Genomic DNA, 19,731 nt, shown 5'->3' on the forward strand with positions numbered 1-19,731 from the left:
TCTGGATCCAGCACACATTAGTGTGTGCTGGGGGGCACTCAGAAAGCATGAGAAGCCAAGAGTGCCAGTAGGGGACCCCAGAAGAGGAGGATCAGGGCCATTCTGTGGAAAACATTGCACAGAGAAGGTAAGTATGGCATGTTTCTTTTTTTAAAAAACAAATGTACATTTGCAATCAATCACTTTAAATATTTTTTTTAAAGGTTGCAAGTTGCATTGCAACAAAATAAAACTTGCCTCTGACCATTTCTTAATTATGTTTGAGTGTTTTCAGTGGAAATCTGTCTCATCTACAGTGCTAAATATGTTTCATGCCTTTGTAAAATTGCCCTCAGTTGGCTGCCAAGAGCTTCAGATACAGATGTCATAGAATACACAACATTTTGTTGAATACACTGATAAATGAGGAACAACAGTTTTGCATTTAAGTTAGTTGCTAATTTCTTACAGTTAAGCTACAATGTGCAAGGGTGTACTTAAGAAGTATGTAACTATGTTACAGCTTTATCTAAGCATCTAAAAAATAGAGTTTAAAATAATATGTTATGAACTAACAAGATGTGATTACTAAAACAATTAAATCAGTTCTATAATTTTTAATATGTGTATGCAACAATCACAGCACACTGCAGATGATTATAAAAAAGAAATTACAGAGACAAAGGGAAAACATCATTAACTTGAACAGCACCCAAGCTAGCTGCTAGAAATATGGAACACAAAGCCTTTGATGCAAATACCCTTGTTTATTGAAGCTCATAAACTCTCCCCGTGCAAAGCAACATAATTAATGCCAGCTAATTTGTGAGCTTCAGACCCCCGAATTTCATTTGTATAAAGCAGTCAACATAGTGGTCTGCTAAACACAAAAAAAAAATAGATACTGTATATTAGAAGGACAACAAACATAAGACAGCTGATGCTAGACAGATCTACCATCAGCTGAGAAAGTCAATGCTCAAATGCAGATCAAAGCATTTAATTTACCACCATCTAATGGATATTGCTTTTTATCTTCTGTAATTTTTATGTGGATCTCAGATGAGAGCTGTTAAATATATAAATAAAAATTACTTTCAACTCAGCTAACGAAGTCTGAAAAAACAAAAATAATCAAGTTTCATGTGCAATACTTAGATAAAAACCCAATAAAATGTTGAAGATAAAGTGTATATATATATATATATATATATATATTAAAGGGTGAATGAACATGAGTAAGTAAAGCATGGAGTGCAGAGGTCAGTAGCATTGCACAGGGTGCCGAGGCCAAGAATATGTAACCTGCAGAGTGATAAGCTCAGAAGTGTGTGATGCACAGAGCGCAGGAGTCGGGTCGGATGTAAGCAATGCATGGGGTGCCAAGGTCAGAAGTAAGTAAGGTACAGAAGTCAGGAGTGAGTATTGCACAGGGTACAGGGCTCGGGAGAGCATAATGCACACATGCAGAGCATACAGAATGCAGCGGTCAAAAGCAAGTAACATACAGAGTGCAAGGGTCAAGCACGTGTACCACAAAGAGTGCAGGAATCATGGGTGTGTAACCCACAGAGCGCAGAGATCAGGAGTATCTTAAACACAGAATGTAGGGGCCAGAAGTGTGTAAGGCACAGGGTGCAGTGGCCTGAAGTAAGTAATGCACATGCATGGAGTGCAGTTGTCATGTGTAAGTAATTCACAAAGTCCACAGGTCAAGAGTAAATAATGAGTGCAGGGGTCCAGAGTACACAGAGCACAGAGGTCAGTAGTAAGTAAAACACACAGTGCAAAGGTAAGGATTGAGTAATGCACTCAATGCAGTGGTCAGGAGTCAGGAGTGTAATGCACAGAAGTACAGTAAATAATGCACAGAGTGCAGAGCTCAGGAGCAAGAAATGCAGAGAGTACAGGTTTCAGGAGTGCACAACACACAGAGTGCAAGGGTCAGGAGTGTGTAATTCACAGAATTCAGGGGTCAAGAGTAAGTAACAGACAGAATGCGTGGGCTGGAAATAAGTAAAGCACAGAGTGCAAGGCTCAGGAGTAAGTAATGCAAACAGTGAGAAGCACACAGTGTGCAGGAGTCAGAAGTAATGCACAAAGTGCAGGGGTCAGAAGTAAGTAAGGCACAGAGTGCAGAGGTCAAGAATAGGTAACATGCAGGGGTCAAGAGTGTTTAATGGACAAAGTGCAGGGATCAGGGTCAGAGGTGAAGAGGTCAGGAGTGCATGACACACAGAATGCAAGAGTCAGCAGCAAGTAACACAGAGCGCAGCAGTCAAAAGTAACTAACTCAGAGAGTGCATTAAACAGGAGTGTGCAACACAGAGTGCAGGGGTCAGGAGTGTGTAATGGGAAGAATTAAGAAGTCAGGAGTAAGTAGCATATAGAACGCATGGGCCAGAAACAAGTAAAGTACTTAGTGCAAGGCTCAGAAGTGAGTAACACAAAAAGTTCACGGGTCATAAGTGTGTAATGCACAGAGTGTAGAGGTCAGAAGTTTGTAATGCACAGAGTGCATGGGACAGGAGTGAGAAACACACAGTGTAAAGAAGTCAGAATTATGTAATGAACAGAGTGCAGGGGTCAGGAGTAAGTAAGGCACAGAGTGCAGAGGTCAAGAATAGGTAACATGCAGGGATCAGCATTGCATAATGCACAGGGTGAAGAAGTCAAGAGTGCATGGCATACAGAATGCAAGAGTCAGAAGTATGTAACAAACAGACCACAGTGGTCAAAAGTAGGTAACACAAAAATTCATAGCACACAGGCAGGAGGTCAGGAGTACATAATACACAGAGTGAAGAGTTCAAGTTTAAGTAACACACACACAGTGCAGAGGTCAGCAGTGCATAAGAACGCAGGGGTCAGGAATGTATAACACACAGAAAGCATAGGTCAGGGATAAGAAACACATAGCGTGCAGGGGTCAGAAGTAAATAACACACAGAGTGAGGAGGTCAGAAGTAATCAACACACAGAGTTCTGTAGTAATGCATAGGTCAGGAGTAAAGTAATGCGCAGAGTGCAAAGGTCAAGAATAAGTAATGCAAAGCAGGCAGGGGTCAGAAGTGCATTACGCACAGAGAGCAGAGAGGTCAGGATTGTGTAAAGCTTAGAGTTCACAATTAGGAGTAAGTAAGACACAGAGTACAAAGGTCAGGCGTAAGTATTACTGAGTGCAGGGGTCAGGTGCATTAATGCATAAAGTGCAGAGGTCAGAAATAAGTAATGCACATTGTGCAAATGTCAGGAGTAAGTAATGAGCAGCATTCAGGAGTCAGGAACATGTATCAGGTATAATACAGAGTGCAGGAGTTAGAAGTGTCTAGAGTACAGAGTGCAGGGGTTAGGAGTAATTAACATGCAGAATTCAGGGGTCGGGAGTAACCAACGCACAGAGTTCATCTCAAGAAATGAATTCCCCCTACTTCCAATATAATATCCCCACATCCAGCACAAACCCACCCCCAGCACACATTAACCACCCTCCCCTCCCCCCCTTGAAATGTACTAACCTGACCTTGGCATTACGTTGCTTTTGTTGGTAAGTGCCTTGTGTTTGATGCTGTGACCCTCTACTTATTTTTCTTCATCATATCATTTATACAGCTGCTGGCTTCTGTTCTCACCTGTCAGCTGCCTATCAAACCTGTAGCACAAAGACAAGGGAAGTGCTCCAACACTCCTTCTTGGGTCTGTGCTACAGGTCTGATAGGTGGATGGCAGGTCGGCAGGCGGTGACACGCATAAGTGACATACTAAGGAAGAAGCAAAAAAAAAAGATGGCCATGGCGTCGGGACTCACAAGAAGATGTGGTGTAGGTGCCTTGGGTGTCCGGTGCTTGTGATGCCCCTGAGAGCTTAACTATTGCGCAAATAAAAATTAATCACTGAATACAATAATGATTAACTAATGAGGGACTTTAACAGGTATTAATGTAGACATTTTTGTATAAAATTTTACGTTTATTTTACTAACATAAAAAGGCTACAGGCTGACATGTGCAAACAATACACATGACATTAATCTCTCCTCTCTTCCTGCAAGTCCATTGATGCAGACAGTGGGGAGAATCTTTCTCGATGCATTTTGCAGGCATATATTACCCTTCTTCTGGAGATTTATGGAAGATATCATTGTCAGGATGATGTCATGATAATGCCAGCCAAGATGAAAAAAACACATGATGCCTACCTATATGCACCGAGCCAGGCCAGGCCCAAACAAGGGGTGAGAAAGAAAGAGCAGTCATCATTTTTGGACAATACAAAAACCCCACATTTGGTCTCCATTTTATTTTTCTTCAGTTTTTATAAACAGGTTTATGGTGCACACATTAGAATGTGAGCAGTTAATACGGAACACAGAAAAGTCATTACAACTAAGAGAAACAAACACATTGCCCATATTGACCATTTAGAATTCTTGTATATTTCCACAAAATGAAAGGCTTGCTATGGGCAACAACTTTGCTGCTTATTTAATTTTGTTCATTTTTACTAAATTGAAAGATCTCTGCAAATACCTCATTCTCAAGATTTGCCTTCTTTTGCTTGTTCTCTTCAAGCGTCAGCTCAAGTCCAGCCAGCTTATCTTGTACCTTCTTTAAATCTGCTTGTTTCATCCTCAAACTGTCCATAGCAACCTTCAGTTCACTTTCTGCTTGGTTCAGCTTCACCTTTTTAGGTGCCACTACCTTGGCCACTCTAAAGTAATAACAATACTTAATATGAAATATGTTGGTAATACATAGAACATGGTACATCATTTACATTTTATTGTGGTCCATGAAAATTGTATTTCAAGTAAAAAAGAACAGTGAAATTAAAGAACTAAAAAGGCAATTTTTTTCGCAATCTGTGTATTGTAGATTCCCTTCACTTTGTGTCCAATAGCCAAACAGGAAGTGAGAGGAAGTCCCAGCAAATTACCCACTTAAGGACCAGTTTCAATACTTTTTTTTGCACCGTATTTGCGCAGCGGTCTTAAAAGCGCACTTTTTTTGGAAAAAATTCACTTTTTTAATAAAAAAATAAGACAACAGTAAAGTTAGCCCAATTTTTTTTATATTGTGAAATATAATGTTATGCCAAGTAAATTGATACCCAACATGTCACGCTTCAAAATTGCGCCCGCTCGTGGAATGGCGTCAAACTTTTACCCTCAAAAATCTCCATAGGCGACGTTTAAAAAATTCTACAGGTTGCATATTTTGCGGTACAGAGGAGGTCTAGGGCTAGAATTATTGCTCTCGCTCTACCGGTCGCAGCGATACCTCACATGTGTGGTTTGACCACCGTTTTCATATGCGGGCGCTACTCGCGTATGCTGCGCGCGAGCTCGTCGGGACAATTTATTTTACATTATTTTATTTCTTTTTACACTGTTTTAAAAAAAAAATAAATAAATTGTGTCACTTTTATTCCTATTACAAGGAATGTAAACATCCCTTGTAATAGAAAAAAGCATGACAGGACCTCTTAAATATGAGATCTGGGGTCAAAAAGACCTCAGATCTCATATTTACACTAAAATGCAATAAAAAAAAAAGAAAAAAAAAAAGTCATTTAAAAATATTAAATTTGAAAAAATGTGCCTTTAAGAGGCGTGGACGGAAGTGACGTTCTGACATCACTTCCGCCCAGCAGTGTCATGTAGATGAGTGGGCGCCATCTTAGCCTCACTCGTCTCCAGGCACAGGACGGAAACGGATGCGATCGCCTCCGCCGCTACCAACGGCTCCGGTAAATGGCGGAGGGTACCGGATCGTGGCGGGAGGGGGGGCCCCTCTCCCGCCACCGATAAAAGTGATCTCGCGGTGAATCCGCCGCAGGGACCACTTGTATCTGAAAGCCGGCCGCCGCACGAAAACGGGGATACCGGGGTTATGGCAGCTAGCTGCTGCCATAACAACGATATACCCCTTCAAAGTTTGGACGTACATCGTCGTGTGGCGGTCGGCAAGTGGTTAAAGGATTTCCTTGGGGTCTCCCAGGTCACCAGAACTAGTGTCCCCATTGGAAGATTTCCTCTCTATTTCTTTTCTGGGGACAACTCAAAATTTGTGAAATTTTGTTTTACTTTCACTTTCAATGATAGTTATAAACAGGACAAGTAGAGAGGGCGAATCTCCCTAACGGAGACACAGACATCAATAAAAACCGGCAAGCGCTCTAATCCCTCTTCACTCTATCCAGAACTAACTTTTGCCGTTAGTTACTGTACACTTTAATGTGATTTTTTCACACAGAGTTACATAACTATAAACATGCAATACTACAAGTAAATGCAGCTTTTCAAAAGACAAACCTGTTCCTTTGTGACATAAAGAACATAGCTGCCAACTGTCCCGAATTTCCCGGGACATTCCCGGGACTTGGACTTCATTCCCGGATTTGTGGCGTCCCGGGAAATGTCCCGAAAAATTCGGTTCCGGTTTTTGAAACCGCCGCCGCCGCCGCCGCCGCCGCCGCTAGAGGTCGGCGGCCGGCGGAGACATTGTCTCCGCCGGCCGCCATTTTGTTGGAGTTCAGGAAGACGGCTGGGGGGGGGGGCTAGACGAAGCTTCTGCGTCGCCGCCCACCCCCTGCCCCGCTCCGCCTCGGCCCGCCCCGCTCCGCCTCGGCCTGCCTCGGCCCGCCCCGCCTCGGCCCGCCTCGCCCCGCCTCGGCCCGCCCCGCCTCGGCCCGCCCCGCTCCGCCTCGCCCCGCCTACCCCCCGCCCCGCTGCCAGTCTGTTATGGAAAGGGGTTCTAGGTGGGGGGTGAGCGCGCGCACCGCTGTGGGACACGATGTGAGTGGGGGGGGGCACAGGGGACACCTGATGTGAGTGGGGGGGGGCACTGGGGACACCTGATGTGAGTGGGGGGGGCATTGGGGACACCTGATGTGAGTGGGGGGGGCACTGGGGACACCTGATGTGAGGGGGGGGCACTGGGGACACCTGATGTGAGGGGGGGACACCTGATGTGAGGGGGGGGGCACTGGGGACACCTGATGTGAGGGGGGGACACCTGATGTGAGGGGGGGGGCACTGGGGACACCTGATGTGAGGGGGGGACACCTGATGTGAGGGGGGGGCACTGGGGACACCTGATGTGAGGGGGGGGCACTGGGGACACCTGATGTGAGTGGGGGGGGCACTGGGGACACCTGATGTGAGGGGGGGAGGGCACTGGGGACACCTGATGTGAGGGGGGGACACCTGATGTGAGGGGGGGGGGGGCACTGGGGACACCTGATGTGAGGGGGGGACACCTGATGTGAGGGGGGGCACTGGGGACACCTGATGTGAGGGGGGGGCACTGGGGACACCTGATGTGAGGGGGGGACACCTGATGTGAGGGGGGGGCACTGGGGACACCTGATGTGAGGGGGGGCACTGGGGACACCTGATGTGAGTGGGGGGGGCACTGGGGACACCTGATGTGAGGGGGGGAGGGCACTGGGGACACCTGATGTGAGGGGGGGGCACTGGGGACACCTGATGTGAGGGGGGGGGCACTGGGGACACCTGATGTGAGGGGGGGAGGGCACTGGGGACACCTGATGTGAGGGGGGGGCACTGGGGACACCTGATGTGAGTGGGGGGGGCACTGGGGACACCTGATGTGAGGGGGGGAGGGCACTGGGGACACCTGATGTGAGTGGGGGGGCACTGGGGACACCTGATGTGAGGCGGGGGCACTGGGGACACCTGATGTGAGGGGGAGCTCCGCCGGGGACTCCTGATGTGAGGGGGGGCTCTGCCGGGGACTCCTGATGTGAGGGGGGGCTCCGCCGGGGACTCCTGATGTGAGGGGGGGCTCCGCCGGGGACTCCTGATGTGAGGGGGGCTCCACTGGGGACTTCTGATGTGAGGGGGGCTCCGCCGGGGACTCCTGGTGTGAGGGGGGCTCCGCCGGGGACACCTGATGTGAGGGGGGCTCCGCCGGGGACTCCTGATGTGAGGGGGGGCTCCGCCGGGGACACCTGATGTGAGGGGGGCTCCGCCGGGGACTCCTGATGTGAGGGGGGGCTCCGCCGGGGACTCCTGGTGTGAGGGGGGGCTCCGCCGGGGACACCTGATGTGAGGGGGGCTCCGCCGGGGACTCCTGATGTGAGGGGGGGCTCCGCCGGGGACTCCTGATGTGAGGGGGGCTCCGCTGGGGACTCTTGATGTGAGGGGGGCTCCGCTGGGGACTCTTGATGTGAGGGGGGCTCCGCTGGGGACTTCTGATGTGAGGGGGGCTCCGCTGGGGACTCTTGATGTGAGGGGGGCTCTGCTGGGGACTTCTGATGTGAGGGGGGCTCCGCTGGGGACTTCTGATGTGAGGGGGGCTCCGCTGGGGACTCTTGATGTGAGGGGGGCTCCGCTGGGGACTTCTGATGTGAGGGGGGCTCCGCTGGGGACTCTTGATGTGAGGGGGGCTCCGCTGGGGACTCTTGATGTGAGGGGGGCTCCGCTGGGGACTCTTGATGTGAGGGGGGCTCCGCTGGGGACTTCTGATGTGAGGGGGGCTCCGCCGGGGACTCCTGGTGTGAGGGGGGCTCCGCTGGGGGCACCTGATGCAAGGACGGACTCTGCTCGGACATCTGAAGCAAGGACGGACGGCTGGTGGCAGGCGACGTGGCAGGTGACACGCTCAGGGATCCCACTGATTCTGCATTATGGTGAGTTGAATGATTTCATTTTATATTACAATGTAATAATAGAAATAATGCACTTCAATCATCCTGACACCATAACAACCATGGTGCCGGGATGATTGAAGCATTAACACCAGGTGTTTGGAGTATCTTTATCTGCTGATTGTTAAACTTTCTAGAATACACATATTTTTATTGTGTAGGATCTGGGGCTGCTGTCCCGTCATTTCCCTCTCTCTCCCCCTCTCCCCCCCTCTCCATCCCTCATTCATTTCAGACTCTAACCACACCCTCTAGAGCCACGCCCATTTAAGCCACGCCCACAATTTCGCGTAAACCACGCCCATTTTTCGGCGCGGCGCGCTTCGCGCGCCGCAATTGTCTATTTTTGATAGGCCACGCCTGCTGGTGAATGCCCCGCCCCCTAATTATTGGACAGCTCCGCCTACAGCCACAAAAGTGTCCCACATTTTTTTTTTACAATGTTGGCAACTATGAAAGAAGGTGAAGCTTCCCACCTCTCTTATGCACAGTAGGTTAGCAAGGCAGTGGCAAATGGCTTTTTAAATTGTTACTTTCTGTTTTTTGATTTTTGCTGTTATGATTTAGCACTGCTGCTCCGGAGGCAGGTCAAAGTAAGTATTTTACTGCAGGGGTTAGTTTAGTTTTAAGAAATAGTTTTGAGGTAGGGTTAATGTTAGGTTCAGGGGTTCGGGAGTTTAGTTCAAATATTAAAAGAGAAGTATGGGTTTGGGGGTTTTTCCTCCATTATACTTACCTAGGTGAATGCATAGTTACATAGTTAGTCAGGTTGAAAAAAGACACAAGTCCATCAAGTTCAACCAAAAAAAAAATGCAATCCCATATACATAAACCTACACCCACAGTTGATCCAGAGGAAGGCAAAAAATCCCAGCAAAGCATGATCCAATTTGCTACAGCAGGGGAAAAAGTTCCTTCCTGATCCCCCGAGAGGCAATCGGATTTTCCCTAGATCAACTTTCTCTATGAATGCTAGTACCCAGTTATATTGTGTACATTAAGGCCTCATGCACACGGACGTTTTTACAGCCGCTTTTTTGAGTGTTTTTTGCAGCATAACCAGTTGCCGACCGCCGCACGACGATGTACGTCGGCAGAATGGCACGGGCAGGCAAAAGGACTTACAGGTACGTCTTTGCCTGCCCGCGGGTGGGGGGTTCGATCGGACCCCCCCCCGGTGCCTGCGGCGGTCGGCAAATTCTCCACGGCGATCGGTGGTGAGGGGGAGGCCATCCATTCGTGGCCCCCCCCTCGCGATCGCTCCTGGCCAATGGGATCATTTCCCTGCCTCTGTATTGTACACAGAGGCAGAGGAAGTTATGTCATCTCTCCTCGGCTCGGCATTTTCCGTTCCGGCGCCGAGGAGGGAAGACTGCACTGTGAGTTACACAAACACACACACAGTAAAACATGCCAGGCATACATAACAACCCCGACCCCCCCCCCGTCCCCCCCCCCCCCGTCACACTGACACCAAGCAGATTTGTTTTGTTTTTTTCTGATTACTGCATGGTGTCAGTTTGTGACAGTTAGCATGGTGGGACAGTTACTGTTAGCCCCCTTTAGGTCTAGGGTACCCCCCTAACCCCCCCAATAAAGTTTTAACCCCTTGATCACCCCCCGTCACCAGTGTCGCTAAGCGATAATTTTTCTGATCGCTGTATTAGTGTCGCTGGTGACGCTCGTTAGGGACGTAAATATTTAGGTTCGCCGTCAGTGTTTTATAGCGACAGGGATCCCCATATACTACCTAATAAATGTTTTAACCCCTTGATTGCCCCCTAGTTAACCCTTTCACCACTGATCACCGTATAACCGCTACGGGTGACGCTGGTTAGTTTGTTTATTTTTTATAGTGTCAGGGCACCCGTCGTTTATTACCGAATAAAGGTTTAGCCCCCTGATTGCCCGACGGTGATATGCGTCGCCCCAGGCAGCGTCAGATTAGCGCCAGTAACGCTAACACCCACGCACGCACGCAGCATACGCCTCTCTTAGTGGTATAGTATCTGAACAGATCCATATCTGATCTGATCAGATCTATACTAGCGTCCCCAGCAGTTTAGGGTTCCCAAAAACGCAGTGTTAGCGGGATCAGCCCAGATACCTGCTAGCACCTGCATTTTGCCCCTCCGCCCGGCCCAGCCCAGCCCACCCAAGTGCAGTATCGATCGATCACTGTCACTTACAAAACACTAAACGCATAACTGCAGCGTTCGCAGAGTCAGGCTTAATCCCTGCGATCGCTAACAGTTTTTTTGGTAGCGTTTTGGTGAACTGACAAGCACCAGCCCCAGGCAGCGTCAGGTTAGTGCCAGTAGCGCTAACACCCACGCACGCACCGTACACCTCCCTTAGTGGTGTAGAATCTGAACGGATCAATATCTGATCCGATCAGATCTATACTAGCGTCCCCAGCAGTTTAGGGTTCCCAAAAACGCAGTGTTAGCGGGATCAGCCCAGATATCTGCCAGCACCTGCGTTTTGCCCCTCTGCCCGGCCCAGCCCAGCCCACCCAAGTGCAGTATCGATCAATCACTGTCACTTACAAAACACTAAACGCATAACGGCAGCGTTTGCAGAGTCAGGCCTGATCCCTGCGATCGCTAGCAGTTTTTTTTGTAGCTTTTTTTTTAGTGAACTGGCAAGCACCAGCGGCCTAGTACACCCCGGTCGTAGTCAAACCAGCACTGCAGTAACACTTGGTTACGTGGCGAGTCCCATAAGTGCAGTTCAAGCTGGTGAGGTGGTAAGCACAAGTAGTGTCCCGCTGCCACCAAGAAGAAGACAAACAGGCCCGTCGTGCCCATAATGCCCTTCCTCCTGCATTCGCCAATCCTAATTGGGAACCCACCACTTCTGCAGCGCCCGTACTTCCCCCATTCACATCCCCAACCAAATGCAGTCGGCTGCATAAGAGGCATTTTCTTTATGTCCTCCCGAGTACCCCTACCCAACTAACCCCCCCCAAAAAAGATGTTGTGTCTGCAGCAAGCGAGGATACAGACGTGACACCCGCTATCATTGTCCCTCCTGTCCTGACAATCCTGGTCTTTGCATTGGTGAATGTTTTGAACGCTACCATATACTAGTTGAGTATTAGCATAGGGTACAGCATTGCACAGACTAGGCACACTTTCACAGGGTCTCCCAAGATGCCATCGCGTTTTGAGAGACCCGAACCTGGAACCGGTTACAGTTATAAAAGTGTAAAAAAAAAAAAAATATATAAAATTTCAAAAAAAAAAGTTGTCGTTTTATTGTTCTCTCTCTCTCTATTCTCTCTCTATTGTTCTGCTCTTTTTTACTGTATTCTATTCTACAATGTTTTATTGTTATTATGTTTTATCATGTTTGCTTTTCAGGTATGCAATTTTTTATACTTTACCGTTTAATGTGTTTTATTGTTAACCATTTTTTTGTCTTCAGGTACGCCATTCACGACTTTGAGTGGTTATACCAGAATGATGCCTGCAGGTTTAGGTATCATCTTGGTATCATTCTTTTCAGCCAGCGGTCGGCTTTCATGTAAAAGCAATCCTAGTGGCTAATTAGCCTCTAGACTGCTTTTACAAGCAGTGGGAGGGAATGCCCCCCCCCCCCACCGTCTTCCGTGTTTTTCTCTGGCTCTCCTGTCTCAACAGGGAACCTGAGAATGCAGCCGGTGATTCAGCCAGCTGACCATAGAGCTGATCAGAGACCAGGGTGGCTCCAAACATCTCTATGGCCTAAGAAACCGGAAGCTACAAGCATTTCATGACTTAGATTTCGCCGGATGTAAACAGCGCCATTGGGAAATTGGGAAAGCATTTTATCACACCGATCTTGGTGTGGTCAGATGCTTTGAGGGCAGAGGAGAGATCTAAGGTCTAATAGACCCCAATTTTTTCAAAAAAGAGTACCTGTCACTACCTATTGCTATCATAGGGGATATTTACATTCCCTGAGATAACAATAAAAATGATAAAAAAAAAATGAAAGGAACAGTTTAAAAATAAGATAAAAAAGCACCCCTGTCCCCCCCTGCTCTCGCACTAAGGCGAACGCAAGCGTTGGTTTGGCATCAAATGTAAACAGTAATTGCACCATGCATGTGAGGTATCACCACGAACGTCAGATTGAGGGCAGTAATTTTAGCAGTAGACCTCCTCTGTAAATCTAAAGTGGTAACCTGTATAGGCTTTTAAAGGCTTTTAAAAATGTATTTATTTTGTTGCCACTGCACGTTTGTGCGCAATTTTAAAGCATGTCATGTTTGGTATCCATGTACTCGGCCTAAGATCATCTTTTTTATTTCATCAAACATTTGGGCAATATAGTGTGTTTTAGTGCATTAAAACTTAAAAAAGTGTGTTTTTTCCCCAAAAAATGCGTTTGAAAAATCGCTGCGCAAATACTGTGTGGAAAAAAAAAATGAAACACCCACCATTTTAATCTGTAGGGCATTTGCTTTAAAAAAATATATAATGTTTGGGGGTTCAAAGTAATTTTCTTGCAAAAAAAATAATTTTTTCATGTAAACAAAAAGTGTCAGAAAGGGCTTTGTCTTCAAGTGGTTAGAAGAGTGGGTGATGTGTGACATAAGCTTCTAAATGTTGTGCATAAAATGCCAGGACAGTTCAAAACCCCCCCCCAAATGACCCCATTTTGGAAAAGTAGACACCCCAAGCTATTTGCTGAGAGGCATGTCGAGTCCATGGAATATTTTATATTGTGACACAAGTTGCGGAAAAGAGACAAATTTTTTTTTTTTTTTATATATAGTTGTCACTAAATGATATATTGCTCAAACATGCCATGGGAATATGTGAAATTACACCCCAAAATACATTCTGTTGCTTCTCCTGAGTACGGGGATACCACATGTGTGAGACTTTTTGGGAGCCTAGCCGCGTACGGGACCCCGAAAACCAAGCACCGCCTTCAGGCTTTCTAAGGGCGTAAATTTTTTATTTCACTCTTCACTGCCTATCACAGTTTCAGAGGCAATGGAATGCCCAGGTGGCACAAACCCCCCCCCCCAAATTACCCTATTTTGGAAAGTAGACACCCCAAGCTATTGGCTGAGAGGTATAGTGAGTATTTTGCAAACCTCACTTTTTGTCACAAAGTTTTGAAAATTGAAAAAAGAAAAAAAAAAAGTTTTTTCTTGTCTTTCATTTTCAAAAACAAATGAGAGCTGCAAAATACTCACCATGCCTCTCAGCCAATAGCTTGGGGTGTCTACTTTCCAAAATAGGGTCATTTGGGGGGGTTTGTGCCACCTGGGCATTCCATGGCCTCCGAAACTGTGATAGGCAGTGAAGAGTGAAATCAAAAATTTACACCCTTAGAAAGCCTGAAGGCAGAGATTGGTTTTCGGGGCCCCGTACGCGGCTAGGCTCCCAAAAAGTCCCACACATGTGGTATCCCCATACTCAGGAGAAGCAGCTAAATGTATTTTGGGGTGCAATTCCACATATGCCCATGGCCTGTGTGAGCAATATATCATTTAGTGACAACTTTGTGCAAAAAAAAAAAAAAAAAAATTGTCACTTTCCCGCAACTTGTGTCAAAATATAAAATATTCCATGGACTCAACATGCCTCTCAGCAAATAGCTTGGGGTGTCTACTTTCTAAAATGGGGTCATTTGGGGGGGGGGGGGTGTGCCATCTGGGCATTTTATGGCCTTCAAAACTGTGATAGGTAGTGAGGAGTGAAATCAAAAATTTACGCCCTTAGAAATCCTGAAGGCAGCGATTGGTTTTTGGGGCCCCGTACGTGGCTAGGCTCCCAAAAAGTCCCACACATGTGGTATCCCCGTACTCAGGAGAAGCAGCTGAATGTATTTTGGGGTGCAATTCCACATACGCCCATGGCCTGTGTGAGCAATATATCATTTAGTAACAACTTTTTGTAATTTTTTTTTTTTTTTGTCATTATTCAATCACTTGGGACAAAAAAAATTAATATTCAATGAGCTCAACATGCCTCTCAGCAATTTCCTTGGGGTGTCTACTTTCCAAAATGGGGTCATTTGGGGGGGTTTTGTACTGCCCTGCCATTTTAGCACCTCAAGAAATGACATAGGCAGTCATAAACTAAAAGCTGTGTAAATTCCAGAAAATGTACCCTAGCTTGTAGACGCTATAACTTTTGCGCAAACCAATAAATATACACTTATTGACATTTTTTTTACCAAAGACATGTGGTCGAATACATTTTGGCCTAAATGTATGACTAAAATTGAGTTTATTGGATTTTTTTTATAACAAAAAGTAGAAAATATCGTTTTTTTTCAAAATTTTCGGTCTTTTTCCGTTTATAGCGCAAAAAATAAAAACGGCAGAGGTGATCAAATACCATCAAAAGAAAGCTATATTTGTGGGAAGAAAAGGACACAAATTTCGTTTGGGTACAGCATTGCATGACCGCGCAATTAGCAGTTAAAGTGACGCAGTGCCAAATTGTAAAAAGTGCTCTGGTCAGGAAGGGGGTAAATCCTTCCGGGGCTGAAGTGGTTAAAAACGCCTGTCTATGTTAGTCTATGGCTTCATGCCCACCTAGGAGTTTTTGAGCTGTAAATGGCATAGGCATTTTTAAGCTGTAAAAAAAAAAACAGGACCAGTCGGTTCTGAGAGACGTTTTTCAGCTGTAAAAACGCTCTAACGCCGATAAACGCGGAAAACCATTAAAAACTGCTAATAAACGCTAAAAAACGCTATTGCAAAAACGTTGAAAAAAGTTAAAGAAAAATAACTGCAAAGTTACTGACGTTTTCATAACATTATTTTAATGTCCCGTGTGCATGAGGCCTTAGGGAAAGGATCCAGGCCTTTTTAAAACAATTGACCGAGCTTGCCAGAACCACAGCTGGTGGGTCCAATGCTGCATCTGTCCCCTGGCGCCTCTGCACTGAGAAACGAGCGATTGAACAACGCTGATGGCTCCGTTCTCACAGCTCCCCGAGCAGAGAGTTGCTGACTATCAATTAGCATCTCTCGTTCACTAGAGCGCTGAGCTGTGGAGGGGCGGGGAGCGGCCATTTCTGGGTCTCAGCGGCTCGCTGAGAGGCTGAGACGGGTATAAGTCCAGGCACCTGGCGGATCTAGTTTTGTTGCGATGACACAGTGCCTGGACTGATATCCGTGACTTCAGTAGAGAGCGGACGTCACCCTGAAAATGGGCCACAGGAGTTCAAAATGAATTGCACTCTTGTGATCCATAGGAGAAGCTCAGCCAAATGAGCTTTGACTGGATTTCTCCGTTAAAGTTAAAGCAGACCTTCAGTCATTTTTTCAACTTTCCATCTCTTAAATCTTCTGCTCTTGATGTTTTAACTTTGGATAGTAAAACGTTTTCTTACTGCTAGTAAATACCTTATACAACCCACTTCCTGTTTCTTGTCTGGTAAAAAGCCTGAGAGTTTGCCAGGAAAGGACGGGGGATGAGTCATAAGAGAGCCAATGAGAGCTGCAGGGCTGTAGAGCTAGAGGTGTGCCTCTGTGTGTCTGTGTAAATCCAGGAAGTGAACAGGCAGCAGCTTCAGCTGCTTACAGTTAAAATGGTTGCAGCCAGACTTTGTGGAGGGAGATTTCTGCAGCATATTTGGCAAGAATCACAGTATATATAAAATAATATGCAAAGTGGTTGGAGGGAAGCCTCAGAATGGCAAAGATGTTTTTCATAAGAATAAGAATGAAGTCATCCTCTGCTGCTTGCTCCCAAGATGGACTAAAAACTATGGATTGTGGGAACTGTAGTATGCATAGAGCATTACACATGACCACAACTAACAGGCACTGCTTTTTTCAAACAAGCAAAAGTGCAGGGGAAAAGAATAGCTCACAGAGGATGTTACAAGGAGGCATGAAAACATAAGAAACCATTTCATGAAAAAGAGATTGCAGGACCATTAACCACTTAAGCCCCGGACCATTTGGCTGCCCAAAGACCAGAGCACTTTTTGCGATTCGTCACTGCGTCGCTTTAACTGACAATTGCGCGGTCGTGCGACGTGGCTCCCAAACAAAATTGACGTCCTTTTTCCCCACAAATAGAGCTTTCTTTTGGTGATATTTGATCACCTCTGCGGCTTTTTTTTTTTGCGCTATAAACAAAATTTTGAAAAAACGCATTATTGTTTACTTTTTGTTATAATATATATCCCCAAAAAATATATAAAAAAACATTTTTTTTCCTCAGTTTAGGCTGATACGTATTCTTCTACATATTTGGTAAAAAAAAATCACAATAAGCATTTATTGATTGGTTTGCGCAAAATTTATAGCATCTACAAAATAAGGGATAGCTTTATGGCATTTTTATTAATATTTTTTTTTACTAGTAATGGCGGTGATCAGCAATTTTTATCGTGGCTGGGATATTATGGCGGACAGATCGGACACTTTTGGCGTGATTTTGGGACCATTCACATTTATACAGCGATCAGTGCAATTAAAAATGCACTGATTACTGTGTAAATGTGACTGGCAGTGAAGGGGTTAACCACTAGGGGGCAGTGAAGGGGTTAAGTGTGTCCTAGGGAGTGATTCTAACTGCGGCTCCCACCGATTACAGGGAGCTGTGATCAGTGTCCTGTCACTAGGCAGAACGGGGAAATGCTTGTTTACATCAGCATTTCCCCATTCTTCCTCTTCGTGAGAGGATCGCGGGTATCCCCACAGACATCGAGTCCACGGGACCCGCGATCACACTCACAGAGGTTGCAGCGGGTGCGCAAACCCTTCTTAAAGGGCAACGTACAGGTACATTAATCTGCCTGTACGTGCCCTTCTGCCAACGTATATCGGCGTGAGCCGGTCAGCAAGCGGTTAAAGTGATTGTAAGGTCTTGGTTTTTGGGTTAAAAATAACAAACATATCATATTTACCTGCTCTATGCAGTGGTTTTGCACAGAGCAGCCCAGATCCTCCTCTTCTCGGGTCCCTCTTCAGCGCTCCTGGCCCCTGCCTTCTGTTGAGTGCTCCCACAGCAAGTAGCTTGCTATGGGGGCACCCGAGCTGAGCCACATCTCTGTGCATGCATTCAGACAAGGAGCCGCGGTCAGGCCCAGCCCCGCCCTGCCCCCTCTCTCTCCTCATTGGCTCACTGAATTTGACAGCAGAGAAAGCCAATGGCGCTGCAATGCCATCTCAGCCAATGAGGAGGGAGAGTCTCAGTCAGCCAAGACATTCCTGCAACATCAATGGATAGAAATGGGGCTCAGGTAAGTAATGCATAGAATGCATTAAGATAAAAAAACTTTTACCTTTACAACCACTTTAAGCAGTGAATGTGTATGGATTGCTTGTAATAAGGATATTGTTTAGTGTCGCTTTGAATGCTACAAGTTCAGGTAGTGAGATGTTAAACTGTTATGGTATGCTTTAAAAAATGATATTATTTATAATCCCCCAAACCCTGCACAAAAAGCTAATCACGCCATGCTCCTAGCACCAAGGACCAATGTACTGGTTAATAATATGGCCAAATAACAACACAAGGAGTTTTAAAATATAGTGACCACAGTACAGGTCTTGATCCATTAATGATGCTAATAGTGTTCTTGACATTATAATGAATGAAATAATTCATATCTGTGGGCACCTGAATACACTGTGATGCAAAATTACGATTTTATAAGAGAATCTGTAGTCTACAACATACACGTTAGCTCCGCCGATCTTGCTTTTTTATAGTATCAATTTTTTGCTTAGATGATTCTCCCAGTCTAGTACTTTACATGATAGGGGTAAAGAAGGTTCAGGCAGGCAGTATATTTATTACAAAGCTTAGCACAACAGCACAGGGACATGACTTCAAACTAGGTGGAGGACAGCTCAAAACTAACCTAAGAAAGTATTATTTTTCCCAAAATAGTAGTTGGTTCTTGTGAAAGACTTCCGGTAGAAGTAATGAGTCAGTTGATAGTAAGTTACCAAATGCTTGAGACAAACATAGATCTATCTATACTAAGACAGGCATGTTAAAAAAAAAAAAAGGAGGCAGACCACTGCCATCAGTTTTCTATGTTTCCAAACGTGTTTAATACAACATTTTGTATTTATTCTTACTTGTCATATGAATCCATGGCAATCACCCATTTACAAAGCCCCTCTGCAGCTGTAGATGCATTTCGAATTTTATCTGGAACAAATTCAGCATTGGTAATATATTGTTTTCGTATTATGCTCATGTAAGCTGCTGGAATGTTATCCTTATCATATTCATGAAGTGACTGAAGAAATTTCATATCTCCCAAAACTCTTTTTGCCGGTCCCCAGAAATCTTCAATCTTTCGTCCTGTACCACTAGGATCTGGTATTTTATCAGGCTTCACTCCTTTTAATATGCAAATTGCCTCCATGACAAGCTTTACTCCAGCAGGGGGACTTTTCATAGTCTTCATTACTGTGATGTCCTAAAGCAAACACAACATATATTAACTTCACTTTTACATTTTCAAGCAGAATATTTGCAAGTAGTGTTCTTTAGCTGAAGTTCAATTTGTTGTTACAGGTCTGAAATATGTCCAAACCACTCCTCAGGTACTTAGTAACCCTATCATGGGCTGACACAGAGTATTTCAGGTTTTCATTCACCTGTCAATATTTAATTTTGATGAAAAATCTATTAAAGCGGGGTTCCACCCAAATTTTGAACAATATCTGTATGTATTCTCTTCCTTGCCTAGATGCTGACATGCCGTTTAAAAAAACTTAAATCGCCGTAATTACCTTTTATTTTTCTATTCTTCTTTGCACTTCCTGGTTCTCCTCCTGTGGGAGTAGGCGTGTTTCTAGCCTCTCCCAGACTCCTGGGAGCTAGTCTCAGGCTTCTCAGAATGCCACTGAGCATGTGCGGGAATGAGTGGTGAATGCTGGGAGCACAGCATTCACCACATCCAGGAAATAAATGCTTGTGGGCTTCAAATGCCCACAATGAAGATGGAAACCGCCTGCAGTGAATAATATAAGTTATTCTTTCCGACAAAATCTGACACAGGCGGACATATTACACACAATATGTGAGTATGTAATGCTGAGAAGAAAAGTTTGTGAATGAACTCAAAAAAAAAAAAAAACGATAGATAGGT

The 19,731-nt window shown here is 45.6% G+C and overlaps 1 protein-coding gene across 2 annotated transcripts in view; it reads right to left on the minus strand.

Moving 5' to 3' along the window:
* The window catches only part of DNAH7 (dynein axonemal heavy chain 7), a 607,644-nt gene that overhangs the window by 277,511 nt on the left and 310,402 nt on the right, over nt 1-19,731 (minus strand). For both annotated transcript variants that reach the window (XM_073633106.1, XM_073633105.1), the window contains exons 43-44: nt 18,710-19,056; nt 4,509-4,689 (exon numbers count right to left, since the gene is read on the minus strand). In XM_073633106.1, the coding sequence (XP_073489207.1) occupies nt 4,509-4,689; nt 18,710-19,056 (528 nt within the window). The remainder of the gene's footprint in view (nt 1-4,508; nt 4,690-18,709; nt 19,057-19,731) is intronic.

This window comes from Aquarana catesbeiana, linkage group LG06 (genome assembly GCF_042186555.1).
Source record: "Aquarana catesbeiana isolate 2022-GZ linkage group LG06, ASM4218655v1, whole genome shotgun sequence".
Classification (NCBI taxonomy): domain Eukaryota; kingdom Metazoa; phylum Chordata; class Amphibia; order Anura; family Ranidae; genus Aquarana; species Aquarana catesbeiana.